Source organism: Cucurbita pepo, chromosome LG07 (assembly GCF_002806865.2).
Source record: "Cucurbita pepo subsp. pepo cultivar mu-cu-16 chromosome LG07, ASM280686v2, whole genome shotgun sequence".
In the NCBI taxonomy this organism is placed as follows: domain Eukaryota; kingdom Viridiplantae; phylum Streptophyta; class Magnoliopsida; order Cucurbitales; family Cucurbitaceae; genus Cucurbita; species Cucurbita pepo.
This window is the reverse complement of record NC_036644.1, coordinates 799,201-826,705: the sequence shown is the minus strand read 5'-3', so window position 1 is coordinate 826,705 and position 27,505 is coordinate 799,201. Positions and strand designations below refer to the sequence as shown.

Below are 27,505 nucleotides of genomic sequence, written 5' to 3'. Positions count from 1 at the left end.
CTTCAACTAACGTGGGATCTCACAATCCACTCTCTTGGGGATAGTGTCCTCACTAACACACTGTTCGGTGTCTGACTTTGATGCCATTTGTAATAGCCCGAACCCATGTCCACTTTGACCTATTATGTATCGGTATCAACCTCACGGTTTTAAAACGCGTTTGCTAGAAAGAGATTTCCATACTCTTATAAGAAATGTTTCGTTCCTCTCTCCAACCGATGTAGGATGTCACAAAAGCATAGGATGGGCGAGGAATGGAGGAGACCCATATCATGTTGGGTGGCCCTAAGAGGAAGGGACAGTGCGCCATAACTTGTTTAGTTGATATCAGTGAAGGGAAGGGTTAGGTTGGTGTGAACAATAAAATAACAGAGATTGATTGCGGGGTGGTTTGCAAACATTGGTCCACCCCTACCCTAGAGGGACACAAACATGATGGAACATGGACCTTTCTGTTCCTTTTATCTCATCATTTTTGCATGGGCCCAGGTCCACTAGTGTAAGCCTAAGCCCATGGGCCCATGGGCCCATGAGAGAAAATGCATTGTGTCGACCGAAGAGGACGTCGACCGATACCTAGAAATTAGGTTATAGCTTATCGAGCTGGCTATGATCGAGATGAGGCAAATTATCGTCCTTACGATTGACTAAGTCATTGTTTCCGACGCAAATGCTAAGTTTAAGGGAAGTGTCTTTCACAATACTAACTCAACTCTACTTACACACTACCCTTTAACTCTCAGCATCGGAGGGAAAAGAAGCATTCCTTATAATTGTATGAAAATCTCTCTCTAATAAACGTGTTTTAAAACTATGAGGCTGACGGCAATACGTAACAAGTTAAAGCAGATAATATTTGTTAGTGGTGGGCTTGGACTGTTACAAATGGTATTAGAGTCGGACACCGAGAAGTGTGCCAACAAGGACGCTAGCCCTCAAATGGGTGGATTATGAGATCCCACATCGATTGGAAAGGGGAATGAAAGATTTCTTATAAGTGTGTGAAAACCTCATCCTAACATATGCATTCTAAAACATTGATGTTGACGACAATTCGGAACGGACTAAAGCAGACAATATCTGCTAGTGGTGGGCTTGGGCTGTTGCAAATGGTATCAGAGCCAAACACCAATAAGTGTGTCGGTAAGGATGTTGGGCCCCAAGGGGGTGGATTATGAGATCCCACATTGATTGAAGAGGGGAAAAAAACATTTCTTATAAGGGTATAGAAACCTTTTTCTAACAGACGCGTTTTGAAATTGTGAGGTTGACGACAATTCATAACGGGCTAAAGCAGACAATATCTGTTAGTTGTGGGTGGATTGTGAGATCTCTTATAAGTGTGTGGAAACCTCTTCCTAATAGATGCGTTTTAAAACTGTGAGTCTAATGACAATATGTAACGAGCTAAGGCAGACAACATCCGCTAATGGTGGGGTTGGGCTGTTACAAATGGTATAAGAGCCAAACACCGAGAAGTGTGCCAACAAGAACATTGGGTCCCAAATTGGTGGATTATGAGATCCCACATCGATTGGAGAGGGGAACGAAACATTTTTATAAGGGTGTAGAAACCTCTTCCTAACATATGTGTTCTAAAACTATGACGTTGACGTCAATTCGTAACGGACTAAAGCAGACAATATTTGCTAGTGGTGGGCTTGGATGGTTACAAATGGTATCAGAGCCAGACATGGAGAAGTGTGCCAACAAGGACGTTGGGCCCCAAATTGGTAGATTATGAGATCGCACATCAATTGGAGAGAGAAACGAAACATTTCTTATAAGGGTGTGGAAACTTCTTCCTAACATATGCATTTTAAAATTGTGAGTCTGACGGCAATACGTAACGAGCTAAAACAGACAACATCTGCTAATGGTGGGCTTGGCTATTACAAATGGTATCAGAGCCAAACACCGAGATGTGTGCCAATAAGAACGTTGGGCTTCAAGGGGGTAGATTGTGAGATCTCATATCGGTTGGAGAAGGAAACGAAACCTCTTCCTAATATATGCATTCTAAAACTGTGAGGTTGACGACAATTCATAACGGACTAAAGCAGATAATATTTGCTAGTGGTGGGCTTGGACTGTTACAAATAGTATGAGAGCCAAACACCGAGAAGTGTGCCAATAAAGACGTTGGATCCCAAAGGGGTGGATCGGTCGAACAGGGGAACGAACCACTCCTTACATGATCTTGGTTTTCAAATCTTTTTAAACTCCATCATCTTCTCTAAGTTCTAAGTCCCAAGAAACCCAATGATTCCTCAAGAAATGGACGCATACATCAAAGAATCAATCGACCACACACTGGGCCTCCCCGTCTCCACCCAAACGCTGGCTCTCAAACTCGCCGCCTCCGAAGCCACCCAGCGCCGCCTCGAAGCCCAATGCCTCTCTTTACAGTCTAAATTAAACCAACACATCCGCTCAACCAAAGCCGCGCAGGTTCGAACCTTAANATTCACTGTTACCGTTGCTATCTTATTTCCTCAGGTGATAAGAGTTTTTTTTTTTTTTTTTTTTTTTTCATAATCTATGGGTTTTGGTTGGTTCAGGCGGAAGCGATGATGAGCGCGCAAGGCTTGAAGAAGGCGATCGAGAGAAATGAACGATTAAGCAAAGAGAATTCACGTTTGGAGGATCAATTGAAGAAAATGAAAGTCATTGCAAGTAAAGGGCAAATGGCTATCCATGTCGCCAAGCAGGCGGAAGATCGTGCGCGTAAGTTGAACAATGAGGCTACAAAATTAACCGAGGATTTGAATTTCTTTAAAGAACAACACCAAATGCGAAAGGTGAGGTTAATTTAGATCGTTCTTTAATCTTTTGTTAGGAATCACAACCCTCCACAATGGTATGATAATGTGATATTGTCTACCTTGAGCATAAGCAAAAGAATCAATTAGCCAACGTGGGACCCTCCCAACAATCCTCCCCTTAAACAAAGTACACCACCGAGCCTCCCTCGAGGCCTATGGAACCCCTCAAACGTGGGACCCTCCCAACAATTCTCAACAATCTTCCCCTTAAACAAAGTACACCATAGATCCTCCATCGAGCCTATGGAACCCCTTGAACAGTCTTCCCTTAATCGAGGCCCCAAAAGGCAAAAGAATTAATTAGCCAACGTGGGATCCTCCCAACAATCTTCCCCTCGAACAAAGTACATTGTAGAGCTTCCCTTGAGGCTTATTGAGTCCCTCGAACAGCCTCCCCTTAATTGAGGCTCAACTCCTTTTTGAGTTTGATTCGATTTCGTTGCAGTTTTCCTTCGCTTCCATGGAGGAGGTTCTGGTCGAGACGGCTTTAAATGATTTGGTTCCTGGGGATACCGGTTTGACCGTTGGCCAGTTCTTGGTGGCGAACATGAACAACGAATCGTGTCGAAGATTGCTACATTTGTCGCAGAGCTTAAGGCCTTCAACTCACAGAGCTCTGTCTCTGGCTGCTCAAATCAAGACCCTCGAGGAAAACAATCGACAGCTTCAGATTCGCCTCTCGGTAGCACAAGGGGAGGTGAGATTTCATGAAAGATTTAAACTTTTGACCTCTCGATCAAAACCCATTTCATAAAACGGTTCGTACTTTTCTGGTATTGTTGTTATTAAGGTCATACTATTGTCGGATGAGATTGGTCGGCTGTTGGAGGACAAAGAAGACAGCAGACCAGACCCAGATTTTGCCAGGAAACCACCGGCTAGTAGTTCATCCGTGAAGGTTGAGAAAAATGAATGGAATGGCTGTAACTTGTTCAAGCAGTTTGTGATTGTTGTCTGTTTTTGTATGATTGTTTATTATTTTTATTTACGTTGACTTCCTAGAACCATGAGTTGTGTCAACGGTATTTGACTTTTGCAGTTGCGTCAAAACAAAAGACCAAGGGAATCGTCGAAGTCGGAAGATTGATTGTGGCTTCATTGTCCTTCATGTTTAGGCCCCTTTTCTTATGGATAATTAGGAATGTACATGGGATGGGATTTTGAGTAGGTTGACTTTGTCGGATTTTTATTATTATTGTAAAAAATTCTAATTGACCTAAGTAAGAGATCCCATATCGATTAGAGAAGGAAACGAGTGACAGGAAGAACGCTGACTTCCAAAGGAGGTGGGCATCGGATGGAGTGCCAGCAAGGACGCTGACCTCCAAAAGGTGGTGTGTCAGTAAAGACGCTGACCACCAAAGGGTAGTGTGCCAGTAAAGACGCTGACCTCCAAAGGAGGTGGACACCAGATGGTGTATGTCAGCGAGGATGCTGAGCCCAATGGGGCGGATTGTGAGATCCCACATCGATCCCACGTCAATACGTTGACCCCGAAGGAGGTTTGGTGGTGGACACCGGATGGTGTGCCAGCAAGGATGCTGACCTCCAAAGGAGGTGGACACCGAGTGGTGTATGTCAACGAGGACCCTTAGCTCAATGGGATGGATTGTGAGATCCCACATCGATACGCTGGCCTCGAAGGAGGTTTGGAGGTGGACACTGCCCTGCCCTCCAAAGGAGGTGGACACCGGGTGATATATGAGAATGAGGACGCTGAGCCCAATGAGATGGATTGTGAGATTCCACATCAATACGTTGACCCTGAAGGAGGTGGACACCGAGTAGTGTGCCAGCAAAGACGTTGACCTCCAAAGGAGATTGGATAGTGGCCAACAAGGATGCTGACTTCTAAAGAAGGTGGACACCAGATGACAATGGTGTATGCCAACGAGGACGCTTAGCCTAATGGGGTGGATTGTGAGATCCCACGTTGATACGCTGGCCCCAAAGGAGGTGGACATTGAGTGGTGTCCCAGCAAGGACGCTGACCTCTAAAGGAAGTGAACACCGGATGGTTTATACCAACGAGAACATTGAACTCAATGGGGGTAGATTGTGAGATCTCACATTGATTAGAGAGGAGAATGAATGTCAGTATCAGTTAGAGAACGAAACATATTTCACAAGGACGTGAAAACCTCCTACTAGCAAACGTGTTTAAATAACTTCGAGAGATCATAAGGAAAAATTCAAAGAGAATAATATCGTGAATTTGGGCTCTCGCAGTCAAGTAGAGTAGGTTCGAATGTTAACCCTATTCTCAAATTGGTTGAGTTGACCGAAATGTTTACCCTATTCTCGAGTCGATTGAGTTGACCTCTACTGGCACTACCAAGTAAGTTAGATTTGTGAGATGGGTAGAAAAATATGATACAGAAGTGGCGAACAGCCTAATAATACCAATTAAAACATACAAAATTAATAAAAAAATTATAAAACATTATTATTGTTTCTAATCCTACACACAAAATTCTCACCACAAAACTAACAAAATCGTACTAATATGTATTACATCGCCGCCGCCGCCGCCACAACGAACATCACTGCTACAAGATACCCACAGCGGCGAACATTGTTTGACGCAGCGCCATTACCGGGACCCGACGGCGGCGTTGGCGGCGGATTAGGATTTAATTCCGGAGGGTTTGCGATGGATGCCGGTGGAATGACCGCAGTGGCAGGCGGAGCTGGAGGAGAAGCGGTCGGCGTGGGTGCTGGCGGATGCGACTTGGCCACTGGAGGGAGAGCCGGCGAAACCCTCGGAGCCAAGGTTGGGCCCAGCCTCGAGGATGGCGGACGGGCGGTCCGAGTCGGTGATGCGGCCGGCGGCATTCCCGGCGACAGAGCAGCGGCGGAAGAAGCTAATGAAGCGAAGAGGAAGGCGAAGAGGAAGGTAGAAAGAGGCATCGTTGATGGGTGGAAGAAGGTCCGATGATGATCGAGAAATCAGCTGAACGGTGTGCTGTGTTTATAGAGAGACAGCGGAGAGGGAGGATCTGCCACGTTGTGTGTTGGGCGGTGTGACGGTGTAAGGCTTTTCTATATACTATATATATATATATAGGTGAGTGGGATCAGATCTGATCCGTTTAGGTGACGGAGAGAAATCTCTTCTCGCTGTCTGTTCATGTGATGTCCCACATTGGTTGGGGGAGAGAACAAACCACCATTTATAACGCTTAGGAAACCTTCTCCTAGCAGACGCGTTTTAAAGCCTTGAGGGGAAGCCCAAAGAGAACAATATTTGCTAGCGGTGAATCTGGGTCGGTACAGCTCAATTTTTTAAGATTTGGGCCGTTACAGTTCAATTTTTTATTTAAACAGATATTCTTTGACCTGTTCTATGCATGTATCTTTAGGGTTTCGATTCCACCTGTTATATAGACCTCTCCGTTTACATTCAAATTAAAGAGTGTTTGAAAATGGGGTTCTTCTATTAGGGGTCGAGACAAGAAATTGAGCCTCGATTAAGGGGAGGTTGTTCGATGGCTCTATAGGCCGCAATAGAGGCTCTATAACGTACTTTGTTTGAAAATAGGATAGTTGGTAAAGGGGTCTCACATGGGTTAATTGAGCCGAAGATCGTGGGTTTATAAGTAAGGAATATTATATTCTTTGGTATGAGAAAATATTATCTTCGTTGGTATGAGACCTCTTTCTTTTTTGGAGAAACCAAAAGCAAAATCATCAGAGCTTAGATTCAAAGTAGACAATATCATACCGTTGTAGAGGTTCGTGATTTGAGGTTGACGGGCAAACCTATAGATCCAAAAGCAGTAGCCCACGTCAGAGTCACCATTTTTGTCACCTTTTTTAGTATTTTTTAGTTTTTTCTTCTTAAACTACCAAAACCGTGCCAAGTAGAGCATGTCGTAAGATTATTATACAAGAGCAGACACATGGTAAATAAAAGATACGACATGTGTGTGTGAACCAACCACTTCATTGCCTCGAACATGCCCTAATGTGTCAACCATATGTATTATTCTATGATTTATGTTTATCTACTGTAACATGAATGGACCGAAACTACATCCAGATAATAATTTAATGATACAATTTCTTTTTCTAATATATATGTTTTTTTTTTAATTAGAAATTGAGATGTTTGGGTCCCTATTGGGCTATCAACCAGTTCAAGTCTCCTCTGTGAGGACCGTTAAAAGCCCAACATCACATGGGTTGTGGACTTCAAAACAATGTTACGCTGACCCAACAAAAAGTCAACCACAACAAAAAGTCAACCCATCTAAATGTCTTTTTATTTTTATTTTTTATATTTAATTCATATAAGCATTTTAGTTACCACCACGTCGATTTTAGGTCATCGTAATATCAATTTTTTGTTTGACGTTTTAATTAATTTATATATAAATATTTTTTAAATAAGAACAAATTTTTATGAGCACTTATATATATATATATATATATATATATATATATATATATAATTCAGGGATTATTTTCCATTAATGCAAATCTAATAATGGAAAAATGAAGACAAGCTCATCAATATAAATATTTTTTTAAAAAAATTGAGGCACCAAAAATTGACGAAATATACCGTTGGAAATATGGTATTTGGGTGACCCGTCATGCAGGGGTCTCTTTTTGTCCACTCGTTAAAATTCGGATCTACGTGGACGTGGTCCAATTTGGCTGTTTCTATTTCAATCTGATGTGTACTAATTATACTGAAATTAAATTTATGATTTGATGTATTAACTAACTAATTTAATTTTTGCAACCTAAATTTGCATAATAATTAAATTCTAAAAAGTAAGCGGAATAAATATCATTAATCATATGATTTTTTTTCTTTATTATTAATATAAATAATTATATTTCTATAATTAATTTATTTTTTCGGTCGCTCTAGTTAGCCAATGGATTAAATTATTTGAGAACTTTATACCAATAAAAATAAAATGAATAAATTACAAAAAAAAAGTACCTATATTAATCATATAAATTTCCATTTAAAATTTTAAAATTTTAAATTAATAAAAATATTCGTAAGATTTACTTTTTATTTAAAAAATATTTTTAAAAAACTTTATATATTTTTTTTTTTAAAGAAAAACAGTCTCATTGTAAATGGGCCCACGGCGTCTTTAATGATGCTCACTAACACGTCACCGACATTTCGCCACGTATACACCATTCGCTTTTTTCACTCACTGATTTGTCGTTACTTTATGCGCCCTTTTTTTATGGCCATTTTTTTCAAATTATCTACAGTACAATGTTGGAACTTGGAGCCGTATGGGGCCAGCTGGATTATGCCACGTAGCAAGACAGAGATCTGATGTCTTGTCTGTACGACACGTGTAAAGGCTAAAAATTAGGGTTTTTTTAAAAAAAGAAAAATTAAATGTGAAAGTCAAAACGACAATGGAAAAGGTAATCACATGATTTAGGGTTTGATTAAAGAAGGAAAAAGATGTTTAAAGTAAAGAATTTTTCAATATTAAAAGTAATGCTTTGCTTTCTCTTTTATAGAATTAATTAATGTTTTCTTTTCTTTTTTTTATTCCTTTTCCCTATTTTGGTTTATGTGAAATAATATCATAAATCAATTGAATTGGATTGTCGGGTTGTTTTTTATTATTATTTTAAATATATATATATTTATCTTTAAATATATTATTATTTTAAAAATATATATTTATCTTTAAATATATGTTATATAATAACTAAAATTTGTAACGTTCAAATATTAAACGTTTAACCGTCATAACACATCATTAATTTAGACTATAAACTTCGAATATATTTTAATTTTTTTTTAAAAAAAGTAGTATAGGATAGGGTTGGTTTGAGTTTTTAAATTGACCACTCAGACAAATGTCAACCGAGAATGGAACTGAATTTTTGTTTTTCAAAAAACTCAACCTTACTCGAACTATAAAAAAAATCTAACCCAACCCAGGTTCGGTTGGGTTGCGATATTGTCCGTTTTGACCCGTTATGTATCACTATCATTTTCAAGGTTTTAAAATGTGGAGATGTTTTCACACTCTTATAAAAAATGTTTTGTGTCCCTCCCAATGGGACGTAGGATCTCACACCCTTATAATGGGTTGAAGGGGACAATATCTGTCAGTGGGATTGAGATGTTTTTATGGGTTATCTGGATTTGTCAGTGGGATTGAGATGTTTTATGGGTTATCTGGATTGGTCTGATTATCAGATCATATAAACACCTCTATCCCATTATTATTTTGTAGCCCACCACGAGCCGTTAATGCTCCAATCAATTTCGGTAAAAAAAAAGAATTACGGTCGATAATATGTTATAATTAGTGGTTACAATAAAGTATAGGATTAAGGTGGTTAATTAATTTTAAAGAAAAAGTAGTTTTTAGCGGCTTTTGAAATTGCTTTTTGAGTATGAAGAAGGATAGAGCAGAGGGTTAGGTATTGTTATTATTGTGCAATGCCAAAAGTGGGAAGCAAGATGGCGACAATTCACGAGGACTAGCTCATTTTAGCAAACTCACCTCATGGACTAGCTCATTTTAGCAAACTTTTTTTTTTTTTTTTAACACTAAAATTAAAAAAAAAAAAACATAAATTATAATTCTTAAAAAAATTCAATGATCGATCAATCATATTGAACCTATACGATTTAAGATTGTGTGGAAACCTCTATTTATCGAGCACATTGTAAGACTGTAAAGTTGACAGCGATAGCAATGGGCTAAAACCGACAATATTTGCTAGCAGTGAGTTAGAGCTGTTACAAATGGTATCATAGTCAGACATTAAGCGGTGTGTCAGTGGAGACATTGGGTCCCTAAGTGGGTATAAGAATATGGAAAATGAGTATAAGAGCGTGGAAACCTCTACCCAGTAGACACATTTTGAGACTGTAAAGATGACGACGATACCTAACAGGCTAAAAGGTACAATATTTGGTAGGCATATGTGGAAAATGGGGTATAAGAGTGTGGAAACTTATCTTTAGTAGATGCGTTTTAAAACGGTGAAGTTGATGGCGATACGTAACAGACTAAAATAGACAATATCTTCTAATGGTAGGCTTGTACGGTTACACTTTAAGTTTAAGGTTAAAACGAACCAAAATCCGAAAAAATATAATTCATATTTTATGCCCGATTTAATTAATTAGAATAATTGAAATTATTTTATATAATGATTAAATTATTAAATATGGAGTGACAATAATTTTGAATAATAATAATAATAATAATGGCGTCCTTAGAGAGGGAAAAACGCATAATAATGGCGGCAGTTACAATTACAGGTTGGTTCTTGAAAATAAGTTTGGAAAATGAAAAAAAAGAAGAAAAAAAAAGAAAAAGAAATTAGAAGGGTATTTGGTGTCCAATAAAAAAAATATGTGGGGCCCACAGGAAGTGACTAAATCCCAATATGTAATTTCATCTTTGTTCCTCTACGCGGAAATGGTATCGAGCAAAAGGCAGTGTGTGGCCGAATGCCGTACCAGAATCAACCATAAAACTTAAGCAATCCACCTCTCTGCCGTGCCGATCTCTTCGCCGCCTCTCGCCGGAGATCATCAAAGCCGAAGCCAGAGGCTGACAGAGAAAGAGAGAGAGAAAAACAGTTGTGTTTTGTAAGCGGTTTGCTCGGCCATTGCTTAGAGTGACGGCGGAGAGAGAGGAGAGATGCTGAAGCGGAGGAGGAGAGCAGTGGTGCTGCTGAGGAAGTTGCTAACCTGCGCCATATGCTCTATAGCTTTACTAGCGCTTCTTTCTGTTCATCTTCACTTTTTTCCGTCCTCCCAAGTCCCTGGCTTCTCCGATTCACACAAGCTTCCTACGGTTGGTGATCTTTCCTTTCTCTGAATCTCTACTCTCGCTCTTCATTTCTTCTTTTCTCCTTCATGTATGATTGTGTTTTGAACTTTGTTTCTTCAATTTTGTTTGATTTCTGAAATGTTGCTAAGGAGTACTTCTGATTCTGGCGTTTGAATTCGAAATTACTAGTGTGCGTATTCAACGAACCAGTGTAGGAACTGTATAGCTTAGCTTTTATTATGTTTTGGTTGTGTGTGATGTAGTCCGATTTCGTGTGTGTACTCTTTAATTATATTGTCTGTGAGTTATTCTCGATTATGAATTGAGATTAGGTAGGGTATTCTTTGACTTCGAGTCATTTTGTTGACTAGTTTACTCGTGAAATGTTTGACGGAATGGTTTTAGGTTTTCTCATTATGAAATAGTGATTTCACTGATTTTGATTTTGGAAAATTTCTGCTAACATATTTTGTGTTCCTAATCATGTAGCAACGTGAATTTAAACATCAGAGGTTGAGCACTGAGAATAGCTGGACTCAGGAGATTGTTCCGCTCCATTTGTCCAAAGCTCCTGTTGCTTCTCGCAAGGTTTTCCATTTCTTTAACTCCGTAGTTATGATTCATTTGCAGAATGCCCTCAATAATATCAGTAGGATCTGGAAAGAATTGGAAAAAATGATATGCCGTCTGAGACTTTTCTACTTCGTAACTGTTTTTTTAGCAATTAGTAGAACACGATCTTTCTAATCTTTGATGAAAATAAGTAATCAGGTTTTTGTGGTTGGCTTGAAGTTGAATATATGTAATTTCGCTGTTGATAAGAAGTTATGCACATTTCACTTTTTCACTCCTTTAGACTTGACAGTTGGGCAGTGCAAACTTGGTTCTGGGTCTGGACAAGCTATGGAAGCCTCCATCAAACCGCGACTTTTTGCCGTGTGTAGAGCCTAGTTCGAATTATACATGTAAGAACGATCCTAAGTTGATCTTGTTCCAAACGAAAACCCCTTGTACTTATTCTCTGAACTTTTATCCGCTATGCAGCTCCTGGGGAGTCACGAGGTTACCTTCTAGTTCATACAAATGGGGGACTCAATCAAATGCGTGCTGGGGTTTGTACCTGTCACTACATTATTATAGTACCAATAATTATTCCTCTCAAGTGTTTTGGCATTTTTCTTTTTGCTAAAATATAATTCTTATTGAACCAGTACATATGATGTTAATAAGAGTTCTCAAAGAATAGTTTTACTTCCTGAACGTTTATTCCTTTGTCATTTATCTATATTCCAGTTTGGAATGTTATCTTCATTTCATTGTGGACTGTTGTCTCCCTTACATTTTGGCGGTTTTGTTTCTTTACCTTTCAATTTAGTCATTCAACCCTCCCACTCACTAAAGTCAAAATTTTGGCCCACTCTCATTTTATGCTATTGACTATGTATCCAATTGTATTGTAAAAACATGGGTGCTTGGAGGAGGGATTCTAAAGCATTCAGAAATTAGCCCTAAATTATATGATTTTCATGGTTACCTTATGGAAAGCTTAATTGCCACAGTATACATACAACGCTTTGAAAATTCTTGCTTATAGTTCTGTCCTGAAATTTGTATTCTACACATTATGTAAGTATATTGTAGATCCCAGAGTTGTTACCAAGTCCTTTTGCGTTCATTATGTTTGAATACTTCTTAACTAATCTATTGAAGTTTTGGTCTTTAACAACTATTTTCATTCTTGAATTGCAGATATGTGACATGGTAGCTGTAGCTCGCATTATTAATGCTACCCTTGTAATTCCAGAACTTGATAAGCAATCTTTTTGGCAGGACACTAGGTTTCCTCTTGTTCATCTTTTTTTTTCCCCAAATGTTTTTCCTTTTATTTGTGGGTTTTCCTTGTGTCACGTTGCCCAGTCCATGATTTAGTTTACTTTATTTGTGTAATCTCCAGCAATTTCTCAGATGTTTTTGATGAAGATCATTTTATCAGTGCTCTTTCTATGGATGTAAAAGTGGTAAAAAAGCTTCCTAAAGAATTGGCTTCTTCTTTGAAGATAGTTAGGCATTTTAGAAGCTGGTCAGGTATGGATTATTACGAGGAGGAGATTGCTACCCTTTGGGAAGAATTTCAGGTATTTCTACTTCATTTGGATCTTGTTAATGCAAATCCCAGTTATTGTTCTTCATTAATTAATGTGCAATATTTTGTTAGGTTATTCGAGCTGCAAAATCTGATTCACGATTAGCAAATAATAATCTACCTTCAGATATACAGAGGCTCCGTTGCCGTGCATGTTATCAAGCCCTCCGTTTTGCACCTAAAATTGAAGCCTTGGGAAAAGTAATATTCTGTTATATTCTTTTGTTTGCTGCTGGAGTAATCATATCCCATCTTTTAGTCATTATAAATAGTTATAATGTATGCTGTAGTTATTGGTGGATCGAATGAGGTCCCATGGTCCTTACATTGCTCTACATTTACGATATGAGAAGGACATGCTTGCGTTTAGTGGATGTACACATGATTTATCTCCTGCTGAAGCTGATGAGCTGAGGATGATTAGGTACAAAACCCATTCTATATCCTTTATGTGGTTGGTTACATTGTACACTCGTAACTACTGGTGGTGTGTTGAGTTCAATGCCTGATTCCTCTTATTTTCTTTCTCTTCTTCTTTTGCCTTTTTCGTGGTGGTGGTGTTGGGGGACACTTGCAGAGAAAATACTTCATATTGGAAGGTAAAGGAGATAGATCCTTTGGAACAAAGATCCAAAGGGTTCTGCCCATTAACACCAAAGGAGGTCGGAATATTTCTTAGTGCACTTGGCTACCCATCAAAAACTCCTATATACATTGCAGCTGGAGAGATTTATGGTGGCGATTCACATATGTCCAATCTTCAAGCACGGTACCCATTACTGATGAGCAAGGTAACTGTAACTTTTTCACCTAAAGTTTCTTAATCTAAAAAACTAGAACACTGAGCAGTGTCCTTTCGAAAATTTAATCGATAGCTTTTATTCATGAAAAAGGTTCCATGAACTTACAGAACTCAAATCCGACGTCCTATTAGCTATGCTGATTTGATCCATAGCTTTTGTCTAGTAAGTATGTGGAATGATAGCTTATTTGTTTTTTCTGAAAATTACAGGAGAAATTAGCATCTGCTGAGGAGCTCGAACCTTTTGTCAATCATGCATCTCAAATGGCTGCCCTTGACTACATTGTGTCTGTTGAGAGTGACGTTTTTGTTCCTTCATACTCTGGGAATATGGCCAGAGCAGTCGAAGGTCACCGGCGATTTCTTGGACATAGGAAAACTATATCTCCTGACAGGCAAGAAAGTTGACATTAAAAGCATCTTCTGCTTTAACAACCTTTCAATTGCTTTCACTGAAGCTGTTTGTGTCATCTTGTTATTGTCTATCAGGAAAGGGCTTGTTCGTTTGTTCGACAAACTTGATCAGGGAACAATGAAAGAAGGGAAAAATTTGGCCAACCGAATTTTTGAGATGCACAAGAGAAGGTACTGCGAACTCATTATAGCCGTGTTTTTCTTCTCATATTATTAGTTAGTCAATGGGATATTGTACGAATCTCTACCCTGGTATGATATTGTCGACTTTGACGACTTTGAGCATAAACTCTCGTGGCTTTGCTTTAGACTTCTCTAAAATGTCTCATACCAATAGAGATGTATTCCGTACTTATAAACCCATGATCAATCCCTAAATTAGTCAATGTGAGACTCCCTCCCAACAATCCTCCCCTCGAACAAAGTACACTATAGAGCCTCCTCTAAGGCCTATGGAGCTCTTGAACAGCCTCTCCGTAATCGAGGCTGGACTCCTTCTCTAGTGTTCTCGAACAAAGTACACCCTTTGTTTGACACTTGAATCATTTTTTACTACATTTTCAAATCTCACAACTTATTTATTTGACATTTGAGGATTTTATTGACATGACTAAGTTAAGGGTATGACTTTGATACTATGTTAGGAACCACGAACCTCCACAATGGTATGATATTTTCCACTTTGAAAATAAGCTCTCATGACTTTGCTTTGGGTTCCTCAAAAGGCCTCGTACCAATGAAGATGTATTCCTTACTTATAACCCCATGATTATTCTCTAAATTAGCCAACGTGGGACTCCCTCCCAACCATCCTCAACGGTTTAGTAATATTCTATAAAGAAATAAACACCAAGGAGCAGCTGTTTACCTTTTGACTAATTTTTACCGTACAACCACCCGTCATGAATAACGAGTTGTTCAAAACTTGTATTTGATTTTGCTCTGAAACCTGTTTTCTCAGGCAAGGCTCTGCGAGGAAGAGAAAAGGCCCCATTTCAGGAACCAAAGGCATGGACAGGTTCCGATCAGAAGAGGCCTTTTATGTTAACCCTTTGCCAGATTGTTTATGTCAAAGAGAAATACCAACTGGAAACATGACCATTTTCAGATAGTTCAACCAAATAGCAATATAAGATTCACCTAGAATAGGATGTATAGGCAGACGACCCGTCAACCTGGTCACTGGCTGTACATCGTTACAGTCAGCCAGAGCGACGGAGTGTTTATAACCGGGTTTTGGTAGTCGGCGGTGGTATAAGAGGTCGAGGGACGATCCCTTTACGCAGAGGGGTTACTAAGCCTAATTGTTTCCATGCTATAGTAATTTAATACAATAATGAGGTAAGAATTGAAGCAATTTTATTAATTTCAATGATGCAAAATTCACTATAGTTCCTTTAATGTAATGTTGCACTGTTTTTAAATGCAACGTAGGTTCTTTTATCGGCTGCCTAACTTTGTAGTAATTTTATGAAGCCCTGTTTCGGCCATGGATGAACAAATTATCACCATATTAGTAGTGTTCATTGAACTCGAGCATTCCTAATATTGTTACGTATTTGAATGATTGTACAATGCTAATTTTAAGCAAATATGGTAAGTGTTGAAAATACTATTAAAATTTGTTTTATTTTTGTAATAATAATAAGTTAGTATAAGGTTACGTGTTCTGTAACAGCCCAAACCCACTACTAGCAAATATTGTTTCTTCCGACTTCTCTTCAAGATTTTTAAAATGCGTCTGACATGGGAGGTTTTCATTCTCTTATAAAAAACGTTTCATTTTTCTCTGTTTGTCGGATTTTACAATTCACCTCTTCGGAGTCTAGTGTCCTTGCTGATACTCGTTTTCCTCTCCAATCGATGCAGGATCTCATAATCCACCCACCTTTAAGACCCATCGTCCAAGTTGGCACTCATTTCTCTCTTCGATCGATGTGAAATCTCACATGTTTTATGCTTATTAGCTCCGTATAAAAATATAAAAACAAACTAATTTATTAAATATAAAATTAATTTTTTTTTTTTTGTCTAATAATACAATAAACTTCTAATTTTGTGCAAGATAGATTTATTTTTTAAAAAATATTAATTAGGTCAATAACAAAAAAAAAATTAAAAATTAAAAATTAAAAATTAAAATTTAGGCGGTCACTTACCTTTCAAAATTTTCTAGCGTCCCAGGGACCAATAAGGAACCGCCACGTCATTTTCACGATCCGTTTGGTGTTCCGGAAAGCGCATCTCAACCGTCCATTCATCCACTCGTACCGTCCGATTAAGTACAAAGCAGCACAGTGAAGGCCAATCATATCCATCCGCTCGGACGGGGAGCGCCGTCCTATATAAAGCGCTTAATTCATTTGTTTTCGAATTAAATCCCAATCTATTCGAGCTCCTCAATTCTCTCTCGGTTTTCAAGCGCTTCTTCGACGTACAGGTTAGCTTCTCTTCGCCTCCTTAATCTTCCTTTTCTTTTCTTGCAATTGCTTGGTATGATCACTCTCGATATGTTCTGATTTTCTGCTCAAATTCTTTCTAATAGATTATAATTGATGATTAGCTTTACTTTCTGGAGTCGATTTGGTAGGACTACTTCTTTTGAAACCTAAACATAATAATCGAAGAATTCGTCCAAAGTTTTCTGAAGGAGGAGTAGGAAGAAGTAGGTTAAATCTATTAGTTGCCTCGAATTTACTGATTATAGAACAATCGTCAGATGTTCTTGGTCATTCTAATTGAGAAACGGAGCGGAACGCAATTTTAATGAAGTTGTTTTAGCAATCTGTTTTGTTTTGATTGAGCGATGTCTATGCAGATGGCTCGTACCAAGCAAACCGCTCGCAAATCCACTGGTGGAAAAGCTCCCAGGAAGCAGCTTGCTACTAAGGTGTGAACATGGAAGATTGGAACTTAAATTCTCAATGCTCATTGACATTTGTTTCTTAACCCTAACCCTAATATAATTGTCGCCATTACCAATATTTTCATAGGCTGCGCGTAAGTCCGCCCCAACTACTGGAGGCGTGAAGAAACCACACAGATACCGCCCAGGAACAGTTGCTCTTCGGTGTGTAACCTTTTATCTATAATCGTTGTTCATACGAACAGATCATTGATGGTTTATCTTGTTCATATGAAATCTCATGGCGTCGTTTTAATGTAATGTGTTGCAGAGAAATTCGCAAGTACCAGAAGAGCACAGAGCTTCTAATTCGCAAGCTCCCATTCCAGAGGCTTGTTCGTGAAATTGCACAGGATTTCAAGACAGATCTGCGGTTCCAAAGCCACGCGGTTTTGGCTTTGCAAGAGGCGGCTGAAGCTTACCTGGTTGGGCTGTTCGAAGACACCAACCTCTGCGCCATTCATGCCAAGCGCGTTACAATAATGCCCAAAGATATTCAACTTGCCAGAAGAATTCGTGGGGAAAGAGCTTAACTAGCTTCCCAGATTAGTCAATGCATCATCAATATAATATTTTTCCTGTGCTCCAATCTCAACCGATGTGTAAAAATTGAGCTTTTTGCAACTATAAACACAATCTTAGTTTAACTTTGAATGTCATAGTTTGTGAATTTCAAATGCGTAGTTCATCGATTCTTCCAATCAAATTGAGTTTGTTCTTTAAATTTCTTCATTCATGATCGTCAAAAGTATGCAATGAGAAAAAAGAGATCAAATTTCTTCATTGTCTTATTGGATTGGAACATAATCATTGAAGAAACAGGGAGTCGTCGCATCAACAAACTTGGCTGAAATTGGATTTTGAATAAAAGACCAAAAACCAGCCGGAAATTATGAACTCAATTGTTTGAGGAGATAGTTTATTTGGAATTTAAGGGCACAGCGTGTGGCTTAACTCCTACAGTGGACCTGGGAAGGTGCCGTTCTCCCTTTGCTCATTCCACCTCTCTACCTGCAACAATTATCAAAAAACACACAGCTTTAGTAATGAAATGAAACACGCACACGCACGCGCATACACATCGAGTCATTTGAAAGCATACCCATTCACTTGGGCATAGAGAACGATAGTATTTTGCAAATTTGTCACACTCTGGAGCACCTTCCCCTTTCGCTTGTATGCATCTGTACTCATCACAAAGAAGCTTCAGCTAACCATTTGAATTCTGGGTCAAAACAATGGCAAAGATGTACATTTACCTTGTTTTTGACGTTTAAGAAACATATGAATTCTTGACCAAAAGAATAGCAAAAACGTATATTTTACTTCTTGATGTTTGAGAAACATTTGAATCCTTGGCCAAGACAATAGCAAAGATATACAATTGCCTTGTGTTCGACTTTTAAGAAACATCTGAATTCATGGACATAACAATAGCAAAGACATACATTTGCCTTGTTTTCGACGTTTAAGAAACATTTAAATTCTTGGCCAAGACAATAGCAAAGACGTATATTTTCCTTGGCCAAGACAATAGCAAAGATATACAATTGCCTTGTGTTCGACTTTTAAGAAACATCTGAATCCATGGACAAAACAATAGCAAAGACATACATTTGCCTTGTTTTCGACGATTAAGAAACATATGAATTCTTGGCCAAGACAATAGCAAGGACGTATATTTGACTTGTTTTCGACTTTTAAGAACCATTTGAATTCGTGGCCAAAACAATAGTAAACACACACATTTGCCTTGTTTTCGACTTTTAAGAAACATTTGAATTCTTAGACCAAAACAATAGCAACAGCAAAGACAGAGAAATCTACAGGCTTAACTAGTAATTATAAGCTTAATTTTCATGATTCAGAAGCTTATGAAATAAGGCCTAAGAAGAAACAAGAACTGAAGAAAAGAACATTAAAAATTACCTATGGTACTCAATATAGCGAGTGAAGCAATGCCTAGTTTGATTTGTAGTAGGGAACCGGAAATCTGCTGGAGCTGTTTCAAGCTGCAAATGAGCAAACCAAATAATATGAACAAACAAACTAAGAGATGCCTTAATAATGTCTATGTATTAAAAAACAAACGAATGCATTGTTGATCATCAGTGTCAGCAACAACCTTAATCTCAGGTGCCTCATTGCTGCTTTCTTGATCACCAGAATTTTCCTCGTCTCCAGCTCCGCTGCTTTCTTGCTCAGCAGCAGCAGCAGCTGCCGATGCATCTTCATTGTTTTCGTCGACAGGAGTGTTGTCACCGCCTTGATCGGCAGCATCGGCTTCAACGGGTGGGTCGTCATTCTTCACGACAACTTCTGCAGGAGGAGGAACATTTTCTGAGTTCTCTACCTCTTTCACTTCAGAGGGCTCTGCTATATCCACCTTCTCCACTTTATCTTCCAATGAATATTGCTGAAAGCCAAATTAACAGAAAGTTATCCCCAATTCTCAAATATGAACATTATGATACTGACTTTGTAAAAGAAAAGAGGTCAGTCTCTATGAAATGTTCCTCTAGATGAGAATGACAAATCAAGGTAAAATGTAACCGTTCAAGCCCATCGCTAGCGGATATGTCCGCTTCGGCCCGTTACGTTTTGCCGTTAGCCTCACGGTTTTAAAACACGTCTACTAGAGAGAAGTTTCCACACCCTTATAAAGAATGTTTCGTTCCCCTTCCCCAATCAATGTGGGATCTCACAATCCACCTTCCTTTGGGACCTTTGGGACCCAGCATCTTTGTTGGCACACCGCTTGGTGCCTAGCTTTGATAACATTTATAACAGCTCAAACCCACCACAAGCAAATATTGTCCGCTTCAGCCCGTTATGTATTGCTGTAAATCTCACGGTTTTAAAACACATCTATAAAGAGAGGTTTCCACACACTTATAAAGAATGTTTTGTTCCCCTTTCCAACCGTGGTGGGATGTCACATAAAACTCACTAAATATTAACTTTGAATTCATTGAGATTCCTCTCGTAAACCAAGCAGCTCAAGCCCGTTTCTTTTCTTCTCTCTCTTTTCTACAGAGAAGTTAGGTGAAGGCATTAACTAAATCAAGAAACGATTTTCAGTGGGAAGATATGATCCATAATGATTCTCAGCTTCCATTCCAATGCAAAATCAGGCAAAAGGTTGAGTTCGTTGATAAAGATCTTTCAAACTTGGTGAAACACATTGATCTTTTAACAGCAAATAATAAAAAGACAGTAAATTAAACCCACCAGAACTCGAAGGTGAACAACCTGGCAATCCAATAATGATAAAAAAGCTCAAGTATTATTTCATATGGAACCGGGGGATCTAATCTAGAGAATTTACTACCGTTCTTCAATTATTTCCTCAACACTAAGAAGTTCGAATTTACAACAGAAAAAAAACACCACGTATCTTCATAATTGAAGAATTCCTGCCGTATAACAATCGATCTATCAAAATCAATCCTAAATCGATCCATTAAAATGCATAACCAGGAGAATATTGCAAAAAAGAAGGAAAAACGAAGCTAAAACAAACATTTAGGATTTACGAAGAAATTCGAGACTGTTAAAGCTGTAAAAAATTAAAAAAAAAAAAAAAAANAAAAAAAAAAAAAAAAAAAAAAAAAAAAAAAAACCTCAGCTAAGGACGGGGCATTTTCGCTCTGCGCTTCCGCCATGGATGAAAGAAGAAGAAGCGATCCGATCCAGTTGCAGCTACAAACGCAACGATTGGACAACAGAGGCGGCAGCAGGAAGGGCAAACGAAGGAGGAAGAAACTCTAACTCGTTGGTTAGGTTAAGATTGACCATACACTGGTTACGATGATTCCAGCAGAATCGAAAGAGCAACTGCGGTATCCAATCACAACTTGCCACGTCACACCTTTGGTTTAGACTATGGGCTTTAATGGGCCTCATATTTTAATAAGGGCCCAACAAGTACAAATTAATCTACAAAATAAAAAGTGGTAAACTCTAAGACCTTCCTTGTTTTACATGAAGTCTTGAGATTTGTGAGAAGTATCATTTTAGTACAATCTTTTTTTAATTAATTTCTAGCTCGAGTAAAAGTAGTGGTTCTAGGTTTGAAAGAGCTTCAAACTCGAGCATTTAAACCTTGTGAGCTCCTACATCGGTTGAAGAGAAAAACGAAGCATAAGGGTGTAGAGACCTCTCCCTAGCAAATGAGTTTTAAAATCACGAAGCTGACAACGATACGCAACGAGCCAAAAAGACAATATCTGCTAGTGGTGGGTTTGAGTAGTTACAAATAGTACAAGAACTAGACACCAAGCAGTGTGCCAACGAAGACAATGGGGCCCCAATGAGGGTGTATTGTGAGGTCTCATATCGGTTGGAGAGAAGAACGAAGCATAATAGTGTGGAAACCTCTCTCTAGTAGACGCATTGTAAAACTATAAGACTAATGACGATACGTAACAAACTAAAGCATACAATATTTACTAGCACACCACGAGAGATTTAGAAGTAACACATAAAACCTAAAATATTTGGTAGGATTAAGTAAGGAAACCATTAGTATTACACCTTTTTGGAGTGTCAAGGATTTCTTTATCATAAATAATGATTGCATTGTTGNGATTAAGTAAGGAAACCATTAGTATTACACCTTTTTGGAGTGTAAATAATGATTGCATTTGTTTGGTGGACCAACCCTTTCCTTTGAGCTTTCAACAATGGTGCCAGTCTTCCTCTTTTCCCATCTTTCACTTTCTTACCTAATTTTGAACAAAATAATGTATTTGTTTATTTCTTTTACAATACAATAATAATAATTCATAGATTCCCACTGAATCTTTCACTACTACCAAGTAGAGCCCTCATCATCTTTATCACCTAATGTCTCAAGCCTTTATACTTCCATCGCTCTTTATTCTTCAAAATACAACTCATCCTTCCAAGTATTACTCTTTTTCACTACTCCAAAACACACCCTATTCAACAAAGATGTCATTCAAAACCATAAATCATCATCAAATCTACCGCTCAAGTCCCCACCACGGGCATATTGGGTTTTTCCTATCAGGCTTCCCCTCAAGGTTTCTAAAATGTGACTGCTAGGGAGAGATTTCTACACCCTTATACAGAATATTTCGTTTTCCTCTCCAACTGATGTGGGATCTCACAATCCAACCCCTTCAGAGCCTAACGTTCTCGCTGATACTCGTTCCCTTCTCTAATCGATGTGGGACTCTCCGATCCACCCCTTTCGGGGCCCAGCATCCTTGTTGGCACACCATCTCGTGTCCCCCCCTTAGGGCTCAACCTCCTTGCTAGCACACTACTTCGTGTCCACCCCCCTTAGGGTTCAGCCTCCTCACTGGCACATCACCCGATGTTTGGCTCTGATACCATTTGTAACAACTCAAGCCCACCATTAACAGATATTGTCCTCTTTGGACTTTCCCTTTCAGGCTTCCCCTAAGGTTTTTAAAACACGTCTGCTAGGGAGAGGTTTCCACACTCTTACAAAGAATGTTTCGTTCTCCTCTCTAACTGATGTGGGATCTTACAAAATGCATAAAATTTTCCCTACAATGTGTTCAACATATAATTGTCAAATCATGTAACCAAACAGTTTATAATTCACATTAAATGATTAAAAGAAAAAGATGAAATGCTTCAACTAAAGAATCTTTTACGGCTAATGGGTCCAAAGTAAATGAAAACGACGATGATGATGATCTACCAAAAGAACACAGACCCAAAAGAACACAGACCGTTTCTTGAACTTTGACCAGAAACAGTGATTTTTAATCCAGATCACATGCACGACAACAAGCAGACGCAAGCTAAGATTTAGAGACGTGGGATTGGATTACCCTTCCATTATCATGCGCTTAATTACGAAATTAGCAACAGTGCCGTTAGATTAAAGGTAAATTAGCAAATGAAAAGCAGTGAACAGAACAGCTGCATGCCTTCTTTTACGGGTCATGTCCCCTTCCCTTTTGTAATTATACTGAAAGACAAGAATTATAGTGACCAAAAGAAGCAAATGACAGAGCCCATAAGAGATACAGGCATGGTACTTCTTTTGCTTTCACACCTTTTCATTAAGCCATAATGAGTTATAAATTCAAACCATTATGCTATTATCAAATACCCAACAATGCAGCAATGGCTATCAATAAAGCAGAAAATCATCTTTAATGAGTAAAAAAAACCAGTCAAAATAGTTTCAAAAGAAGAAGATTGGGGCCTTTCATTCAACCATTTTCTGAACATTTCAAGCTTGAAATGATATTATATATAGTGAGCAATACAGAGGGTTTGTGTCCCTACTCACCGAGTTCTGTGAGGAGAAGAGACGTAGGCCACCATCCCCACCACTCCTAGAGCTGTCTGCTGCAACTCCTGTATGCCTGATCCCTCTGTTTGTATAGATTAGATAACAAAAATCAGTGGCGGCTGTGATCTGTTTGTGTTAGATAATACATATTATGGATAAAAGCTGTCAAGAATCTGTAGAATCGACCAGTACCAGTAGCACTGGCATAGGAAGAGACCATGGTAATCTGAATCTCAGCAAGCTATCCCACAAGATTTCCAAGGCCACTCCCCAGCTGAGAAAGCCTGGCTTTGATGCTCCCTTGAATCAAAACAATCCGAGCTTCAACAATCTGCAGAATCGACTTCAATCGGCACCACCTCCAGTTCAAACTCAGCAACAACAGAATCTACAGGCGCAGCAGCACCAGCCGCCGGTGTATAACATTAACAAGAATGACTTCCGAGATGTGGTTCAGAAACTTACAGGCTCACCGGCTCACGAACGATTCTCAAATCCTCCGCCTATTCAACCTCCTAAACCCCAAAGCTCTCGCCTCCATCGAATCCGCCCTCCTCCTCTCGCGCATGTTACCAATCGTCCTCCTCCTCTAAACACCAATATGCCTCCTCCACAGCAGCTACTAAACAATGCGACCGCCGCGAATTTCGGCCTTGGCGGACGGCCTATGACACCATTGTCGCCGTTGCCTCCACTTCCAACCGTCCACGCAGCAGCGGAATCCCCTGTCTCCGCTTACATGCGATACATCCAGAATTCAATTCCTACCGCGGATTCAAATCCACCGCCGCCGCAAGGATTCTCCCCACTCGGCCCTCTGGTCTCCTCCGGCTGGAACAATTTCGCCGCACAGCAGCAAGGAACAATGCCTCTCCCGCCATCATCTGCAATGTTACAGTCCTCACATCCGCAGTTTCCAGTGCCACCATCATCACCACTGCCATTTGGATGCTTGAACTCGCCAATGTCCTCGCATGGAGTGTTCCCTTCCCCGAATCTGACGTTTTCGCCATCAATAGGTCAATTAGGGTTTCCGCAGTTGCCGCTCTCGCCTACTGTTCCCGCGTCAAGCCCAAGATGGATCGGCGACTAGTCCCCTCCGTGCTCGACATTCACCAAACGCCGTCGTTTTAATGGAAGAAAAAGACCAAAAAACCCTATTATATTATTTTATTTTATTATTCACTCTGGAATTTAACTGGGAAGTGTTTTTTTTCTTTTTGAGAATTACTAAGGTGTATTTTTATTTTATTTTATTTTATTTTGTCTTCAAATTGTTTTTAAAATAATTTTTATTATTCAACCACTTAAAAAAAAAAAAAAAGAGAGAATCCTTGAACAATTTATTTATAGTTCATCGATTTCAAAGACTATGAGTGCGAATCTTATTCGAGGGGCATCACCGTCCAAATTTTTATTTTATTTTCCATTTCGATAAGCTCGAGATTAAATTATTTATGGAAAATATGTCAATTGTCAACTGTCTCAGCGTTTATTTACATTTTAATTTCAAAAGAAAATTTTTTTATTAAATAATTTTAAAATCTCTGTCAACTAGTTAATAAAATTATTCGCAACTATATTATACTTTAGCTTATTAAATATTATTAGACTTATTAAAAAATGTAGTAAAAATTCGAAATCGAATCGAAATCGAATCCCAACATCAACCCCGAGATAGGACAAACAAGGCTCTCAAATCCACCCTTCCCTTCCCTCAATATAAATGGCACGCTTGACTAAGAGTTTCAAAAGTAGCTCCATCCTACTCGTTGCCCAGAGCCACTGGAGCATTGTACAAGTGCTTAAGGCTCCTTGGGGCCGTGGCCACAACTCTTTCTTCTAGTTGTCAAGGCTTTTTAGCAAGCTACCCCTATCGGCGAGAACTAGGCTTGGTTTGGTTAGTAGTGCCCCTTGTCCTGTAGGCTCTCCGGCCCATGAATTCTTCAGAGCGGGACGGCAGGCCGGGCGGACGGGGACCAAGAAGTGCCTTGACGCGCCCCACTACTTCTCCTCCTTTATTGCAATTATGAACTCCACGGAACTTTCTCAATTCCAACGCAACTTATCCTTTTGTAGCTGACGTAACAAACTACGCGAGCCTCCCAACGAAGCCAACAGAAATCCTATCCGAATCAAAAAAAGAAAAGGCAGTTTCATTATGGTGGTATACCAGCCGCCTGTTCTGGAACTTCCAGTTCCAATCGAAGCATATAGATCTGTAAATGGATTAGTATGTATAGCTACTTCAGTCGTGCTCGTCCTTTCTCGAAAGTATCTTTTTTCTGGGAACATGGTCAACCAGAAATTCTGATGTTCGCGATTCGTCATCCACTGATGTAGAAAATGCTCCTGTTTTCCATTCTCATATGAGGCCGGAAAGTTTATTGGCAACTGGTCGGCACGAAGTTCTTTATCATGCTCAAAGATGAGCCGATCGTTCGTTAGGGACGGTTTATAGATCAGCAAATTCCCACAAATGGAATGAGAAGTAGGTCCATGTAAATGGTCGATACCTCGCAAACAACAACGCTCCTTCCCCATATGGAGTTCGGAACCCAAAGGCAATCGTTGAGTGAACTCTATCTTCTTTGTGTTAGTTGACCTAAGCCGCACCATTACTGCTGGGGTGGGGCTCGGCCTCCGAACCGTACGTGAGACGAGTTTCTGCCTCATACAGCTCGGGCCGCAGACCGGGGGAAGTTTAGGAGAGATGGGGAAACCCAGCTGCTGCCGGTCGGGGAAAACCAATCCTATAGCTCCCGCGCTTACCGTTCTTTCTATTATCCCATTTTCTTTCGGGATAGGCGGCTAATACTAATATCTAATAAGTTCAGTCCTCGTCGTCTGACCAATTGGCTCGGACACCAGACCGCTCGTGCCCGCCCCCATAACCACACGGGCTCGCCCTAAATGGAATGGCTCTCTTAGTTACGTAAATCGAATCCCAACATCAACCCCGAGATAGGACAAACAAGGCTCTCAAATCCACCCTTCCCTTCCCTCAATATAAATGGCACGCTTGACTAAGAGTTTCAAAAGTAGCTCCATCCTACTCGTTGCCCAGAGCCACTTGAGCATTGTACAAGCACTTAAGGTTTCTTGGGGCCGTGGCCACAACTATTTATTATAGTTGGCAAGGCTTGGAAGCAAGCTACCAACGCCTATGGGCGAGAACTAGGCTTGGCTTGGTTAGTAGTGTCCGTCTCCTTGTCCTGGAGGCTCACCGGCCCGTCCACTCCATCGTGGAACCATTCGATATTCCAAATTTCATTTGAATGGAAGAAAGAATAAGGAATTATGCACTACCAAGAACAATGGGGAAGAATTTAAAGCAAAATTGTAACAAAAACCAATGGGTATTCAACGTGAAGCCATTAGAGCTAGGCGACAAAATAGAGGTCAATGCTATTCAACGTCATCCACTTCTATTGGACAAAATGCATCTTGAAAATGTAAAACAAGAGAAGCAAACAAAAACTGATTTTAGATTATAGAATAAAAATGAAGGAGAAAATAAGTAAACGAGGTTTTTGTAGCTCGGGTCACAATTCGGCAACAAATGACATGAGAGCCCTTACAACTCAGGATAGTACCAATTAAGCAACAAGAAGCAAGCATCTTCTCCTATCAAAAACATATTATGGAGAAGTTCATAACCCTACTTGGGTGGGGGACTCACTAATCTTACTGCTTTTCTTCCTCGCGCTTGGGGGGAGCTTCTTTGATCTCATCCGCACCCTCGTCCTGAAACAAAGATCAAGAAAAACAAACAAAAATATTGCGTAAAAGGGTGTAATTCTTGAACAATGGTGGGGATTTAAAGGAAAGAGGAAGAAAGGTTTCATTCGGTGATTCATTCGCCAATCAATTATAGATTTAATAGTAGATTCTAGTGAGCAGCTATATGCAACGTATTTTTTCAATTCAATCACTGTTTCTGTATCGTTTTGTGGAATGATTTTTTCAATAAATGTGCCATAAAACCAAAGGTGGGGTGAATTTAGTTTGTGTACCTGCATGTCCGAGGTCCAGAGAGTGAGGTTATCGCGGAGAAGTTGCATAATCAAAGTACTATCCTTGTAGGATTCCTCGCCAAGGGTATCCAACTCAGCGATGGCTTCATCAAACGCCTGGTTTAAGGATGAAAATTACAAATGAATAAAATGGTAGATTGACATCGATTCATGAAAAGAAACTGTTAATCAAAGCGGAACATTATAGATATGGATTCTCAGTCGGCATAAAAAATGAAACCAGGCAAGCATACGATGATTAAGATGTTAGTATTTTTTTTTTTTTTTTTTTTTTTTTTTTTTTTTTTT

General features: G+C 39.4%; 7 protein-coding genes across 8 annotated transcripts in view; 5 read left to right on the top strand and 2 right to left on the bottom strand.

Moving 5' to 3' along the window:
• Positions 1–2,405: 2,405 nt before the first annotated feature.
• LOC111799313 lies at positions 2,406–3,939 on the top strand. Its single transcript, XM_023682826.1, has 5 exons — positions 2,406–2,451; positions 2,562–2,801; positions 3,271–3,522; positions 3,616–3,723; positions 3,865–3,939. The coding sequence occupies exons 2-5, from the start codon at positions 2,571–2,573 to the stop codon at positions 3,910–3,912; spliced, it is 639 nt and encodes a 212-aa protein (XP_023538594.1). The 5' UTR covers positions 2,406–2,451; positions 2,562–2,570; the 3' UTR covers positions 3,913–3,939.
• Positions 3,940–5,331: 1,392 nt separating this feature from the next.
• Positions 5,332–5,763, top strand: LOC111798735 (glycine-rich cell wall structural protein-like). The gene has a single exon (XM_023682052.1). It carries the CDS (start codon positions 5,332–5,334, stop codon positions 5,761–5,763), a length of 432 nt encoding a protein of 143 aa, XP_023537820.1.
• A 4,501-nt stretch (positions 5,764–10,264) lies between these two features.
• LOC111798364 (O-fucosyltransferase 7-like) lies at positions 10,265–15,531 on the top strand. Its single transcript, XM_023681455.1, has 12 exons — positions 10,265–10,639; positions 11,105–11,203; positions 11,481–11,580; positions 11,660–11,727; positions 12,365–12,453; positions 12,570–12,750; positions 12,831–12,959; positions 13,049–13,182; positions 13,336–13,549; positions 13,771–13,955; positions 14,050–14,145; positions 14,936–15,531. Exons 1-12 carry the CDS (start codon positions 10,484–10,486, stop codon positions 15,084–15,086), a joined length of 1,602 nt encoding a protein of 533 aa, XP_023537223.1. The 5' UTR covers positions 10,265–10,483; the 3' UTR covers positions 15,087–15,531.
• Positions 15,532–16,307: 776 nt separating this feature from the next.
• Positions 16,308–17,556, top strand: LOC111798362 (histone H3.3). Of its 2 annotated transcripts, XM_023681454.1 has the most exons (4): positions 16,308–16,414; positions 16,793–16,864; positions 16,968–17,044; positions 17,151–17,556. In XM_023681454.1, the coding sequence occupies exons 2-4, from the start codon at positions 16,793–16,795 to the stop codon at positions 17,410–17,412; spliced, it is 411 nt and encodes a 136-aa protein (XP_023537222.1). In that variant the 5' UTR covers positions 16,308–16,414; the 3' UTR covers positions 17,413–17,556. The 2 variants fall into 2 exon arrangements, with proteins under 2 accessions (XP_023537222.1, XP_023537221.1); XM_023681453.1 differs by lacking the exon at positions 16,308–16,414 and having other exon boundaries at positions 16,766–16,864.
• Positions 17,557–17,585: 29 nt separating this feature from the next.
• Positions 17,586–20,700, bottom strand: LOC111798361 (cytochrome c oxidase subunit 6b-1-like). The gene is made up of 5 exons (XM_023681452.1): positions 20,503–20,700; positions 19,005–19,295; positions 18,809–18,891; positions 17,982–18,063; positions 17,586–17,890 (listed from the first exon to the last, which is right to left on the bottom strand). Exons 1-5 carry the CDS (start codon positions 20,542–20,544, stop codon positions 17,837–17,839), a joined length of 552 nt encoding a protein of 183 aa, XP_023537220.1. The 5' UTR covers positions 20,545–20,700; the 3' UTR covers positions 17,586–17,836.
• Positions 20,701–22,522: 1,822 nt separating this feature from the next.
• LOC111798360 (VQ motif-containing protein 9-like) lies at positions 22,523–24,338 on the top strand. Its single transcript, XM_023681451.1, has one exon. It carries the CDS (start codon positions 23,332–23,334, stop codon positions 24,271–24,273), a length of 942 nt encoding a protein of 313 aa, XP_023537219.1. The 5' UTR covers positions 22,523–23,331; the 3' UTR covers positions 24,274–24,338.
• A 2,248-nt stretch (positions 24,339–26,586) lies between these two features.
• The window catches only part of LOC111799182 (14-3-3-like protein), a 2,600-nt gene continuing 1,681 nt past the window's right edge, over positions 26,587–27,505 (bottom strand). Inside the window, exons 3-4 of the mRNA XM_023682607.1 lie at positions 27,197–27,313; positions 26,587–26,927 (exon numbers count right to left, since the gene is read on the bottom strand). Coding sequence (XP_023538375.1) covers positions 26,868–26,927; positions 27,197–27,313 — 177 coding nt within the window. The 3' untranslated portion in view covers positions 26,587–26,867. The remainder of the gene's footprint in view (positions 26,928–27,196; positions 27,314–27,505) is intronic.

Excerpts from the sequence above, each read along its gene's own strand:
- LOC111798361 (XM_023681452.1), bottom strand. The coding sequence starts at position 20,544 with ATGGCGGAAGCGCAGAGCGAAAATGCCCCGTCCTTAGCTGAG. Across the intron at positions 18,892-19,004 it reads ATGAGGCACCTGAGATTAAG|CTTGAAACAGCTCCAGCAGA; the intron begins GTTGTTGCTGAC and ends GCTCATTTGCAG. Across the intron at positions 17,891-17,981 it reads CTCTATGCCCAAGTGAATGG|GTAGAGAGGTGGAATGAGCA; the intron begins GTATGCTTTCAA and ends TAATTGTTGCAG.
- LOC111799313 (XM_023682826.1), top strand. The coding sequence starts at position 2,571 with ATGATGAGCGCGCAAGGCTTGAAGAAGGCGATCGAGAGAAATGAACGA. Across the intron at positions 3,523-3,615 it reads TCTCGGTAGCACAAGGGGAG|GTCATACTATTGTCGGATGA; the intron begins GTGAGATTTCAT and ends GTTGTTATTAAG. Across the intron at positions 3,724-3,864 it reads CTAGTAGTTCATCCGTGAAG|TTGCGTCAAAACAAAAGACC; the intron begins GTTGAGAAAAAT and ends TGACTTTTGCAG.
- LOC111798360 (XM_023681451.1), top strand. The coding sequence starts at position 23,332 with ATGGATAAAAGCTGTCAAGAATCTGTAGAATCGACCAGTACCAGTAGC.
- LOC111798735 (XM_023682052.1), top strand. The coding sequence starts at position 5,332 with ATGTATTACATCGCCGCCGCCGCCGCCACAACGAACATCACTGCTACA.
- LOC111798364 (XM_023681455.1), top strand. The coding sequence starts at position 10,484 with ATGCTGAAGCGGAGGAGGAGAGCAGTGGTGCTGCTGAGGAAGTTGCTA. Across the intron at positions 11,581-11,659 it reads GCCTAGTTCGAATTATACAT|CTCCTGGGGAGTCACGAGGT; the intron begins GTAAGAACGATC and ends TCCGCTATGCAG. Across the intron at positions 11,728-12,364 it reads TCAATCAAATGCGTGCTGGG|ATATGTGACATGGTAGCTGT; the intron begins GTTTGTACCTGT and ends CTTGAATTGCAG.
- LOC111798362 (XM_023681453.1), top strand. The coding sequence starts at position 16,781 with ATGTCTATGCAGATGGCTCGTACCAAGCAAACCGCTCGCAAATCCACT. Across the intron at positions 16,865-16,967 it reads GGAAGCAGCTTGCTACTAAG|GCTGCGCGTAAGTCCGCCCC; the intron begins GTGTGAACATGG and ends ATATTTTCATAG. Across the intron at positions 17,045-17,150 it reads CCAGGAACAGTTGCTCTTCG|AGAAATTCGCAAGTACCAGA; the intron begins GTGTGTAACCTT and ends AATGTGTTGCAG.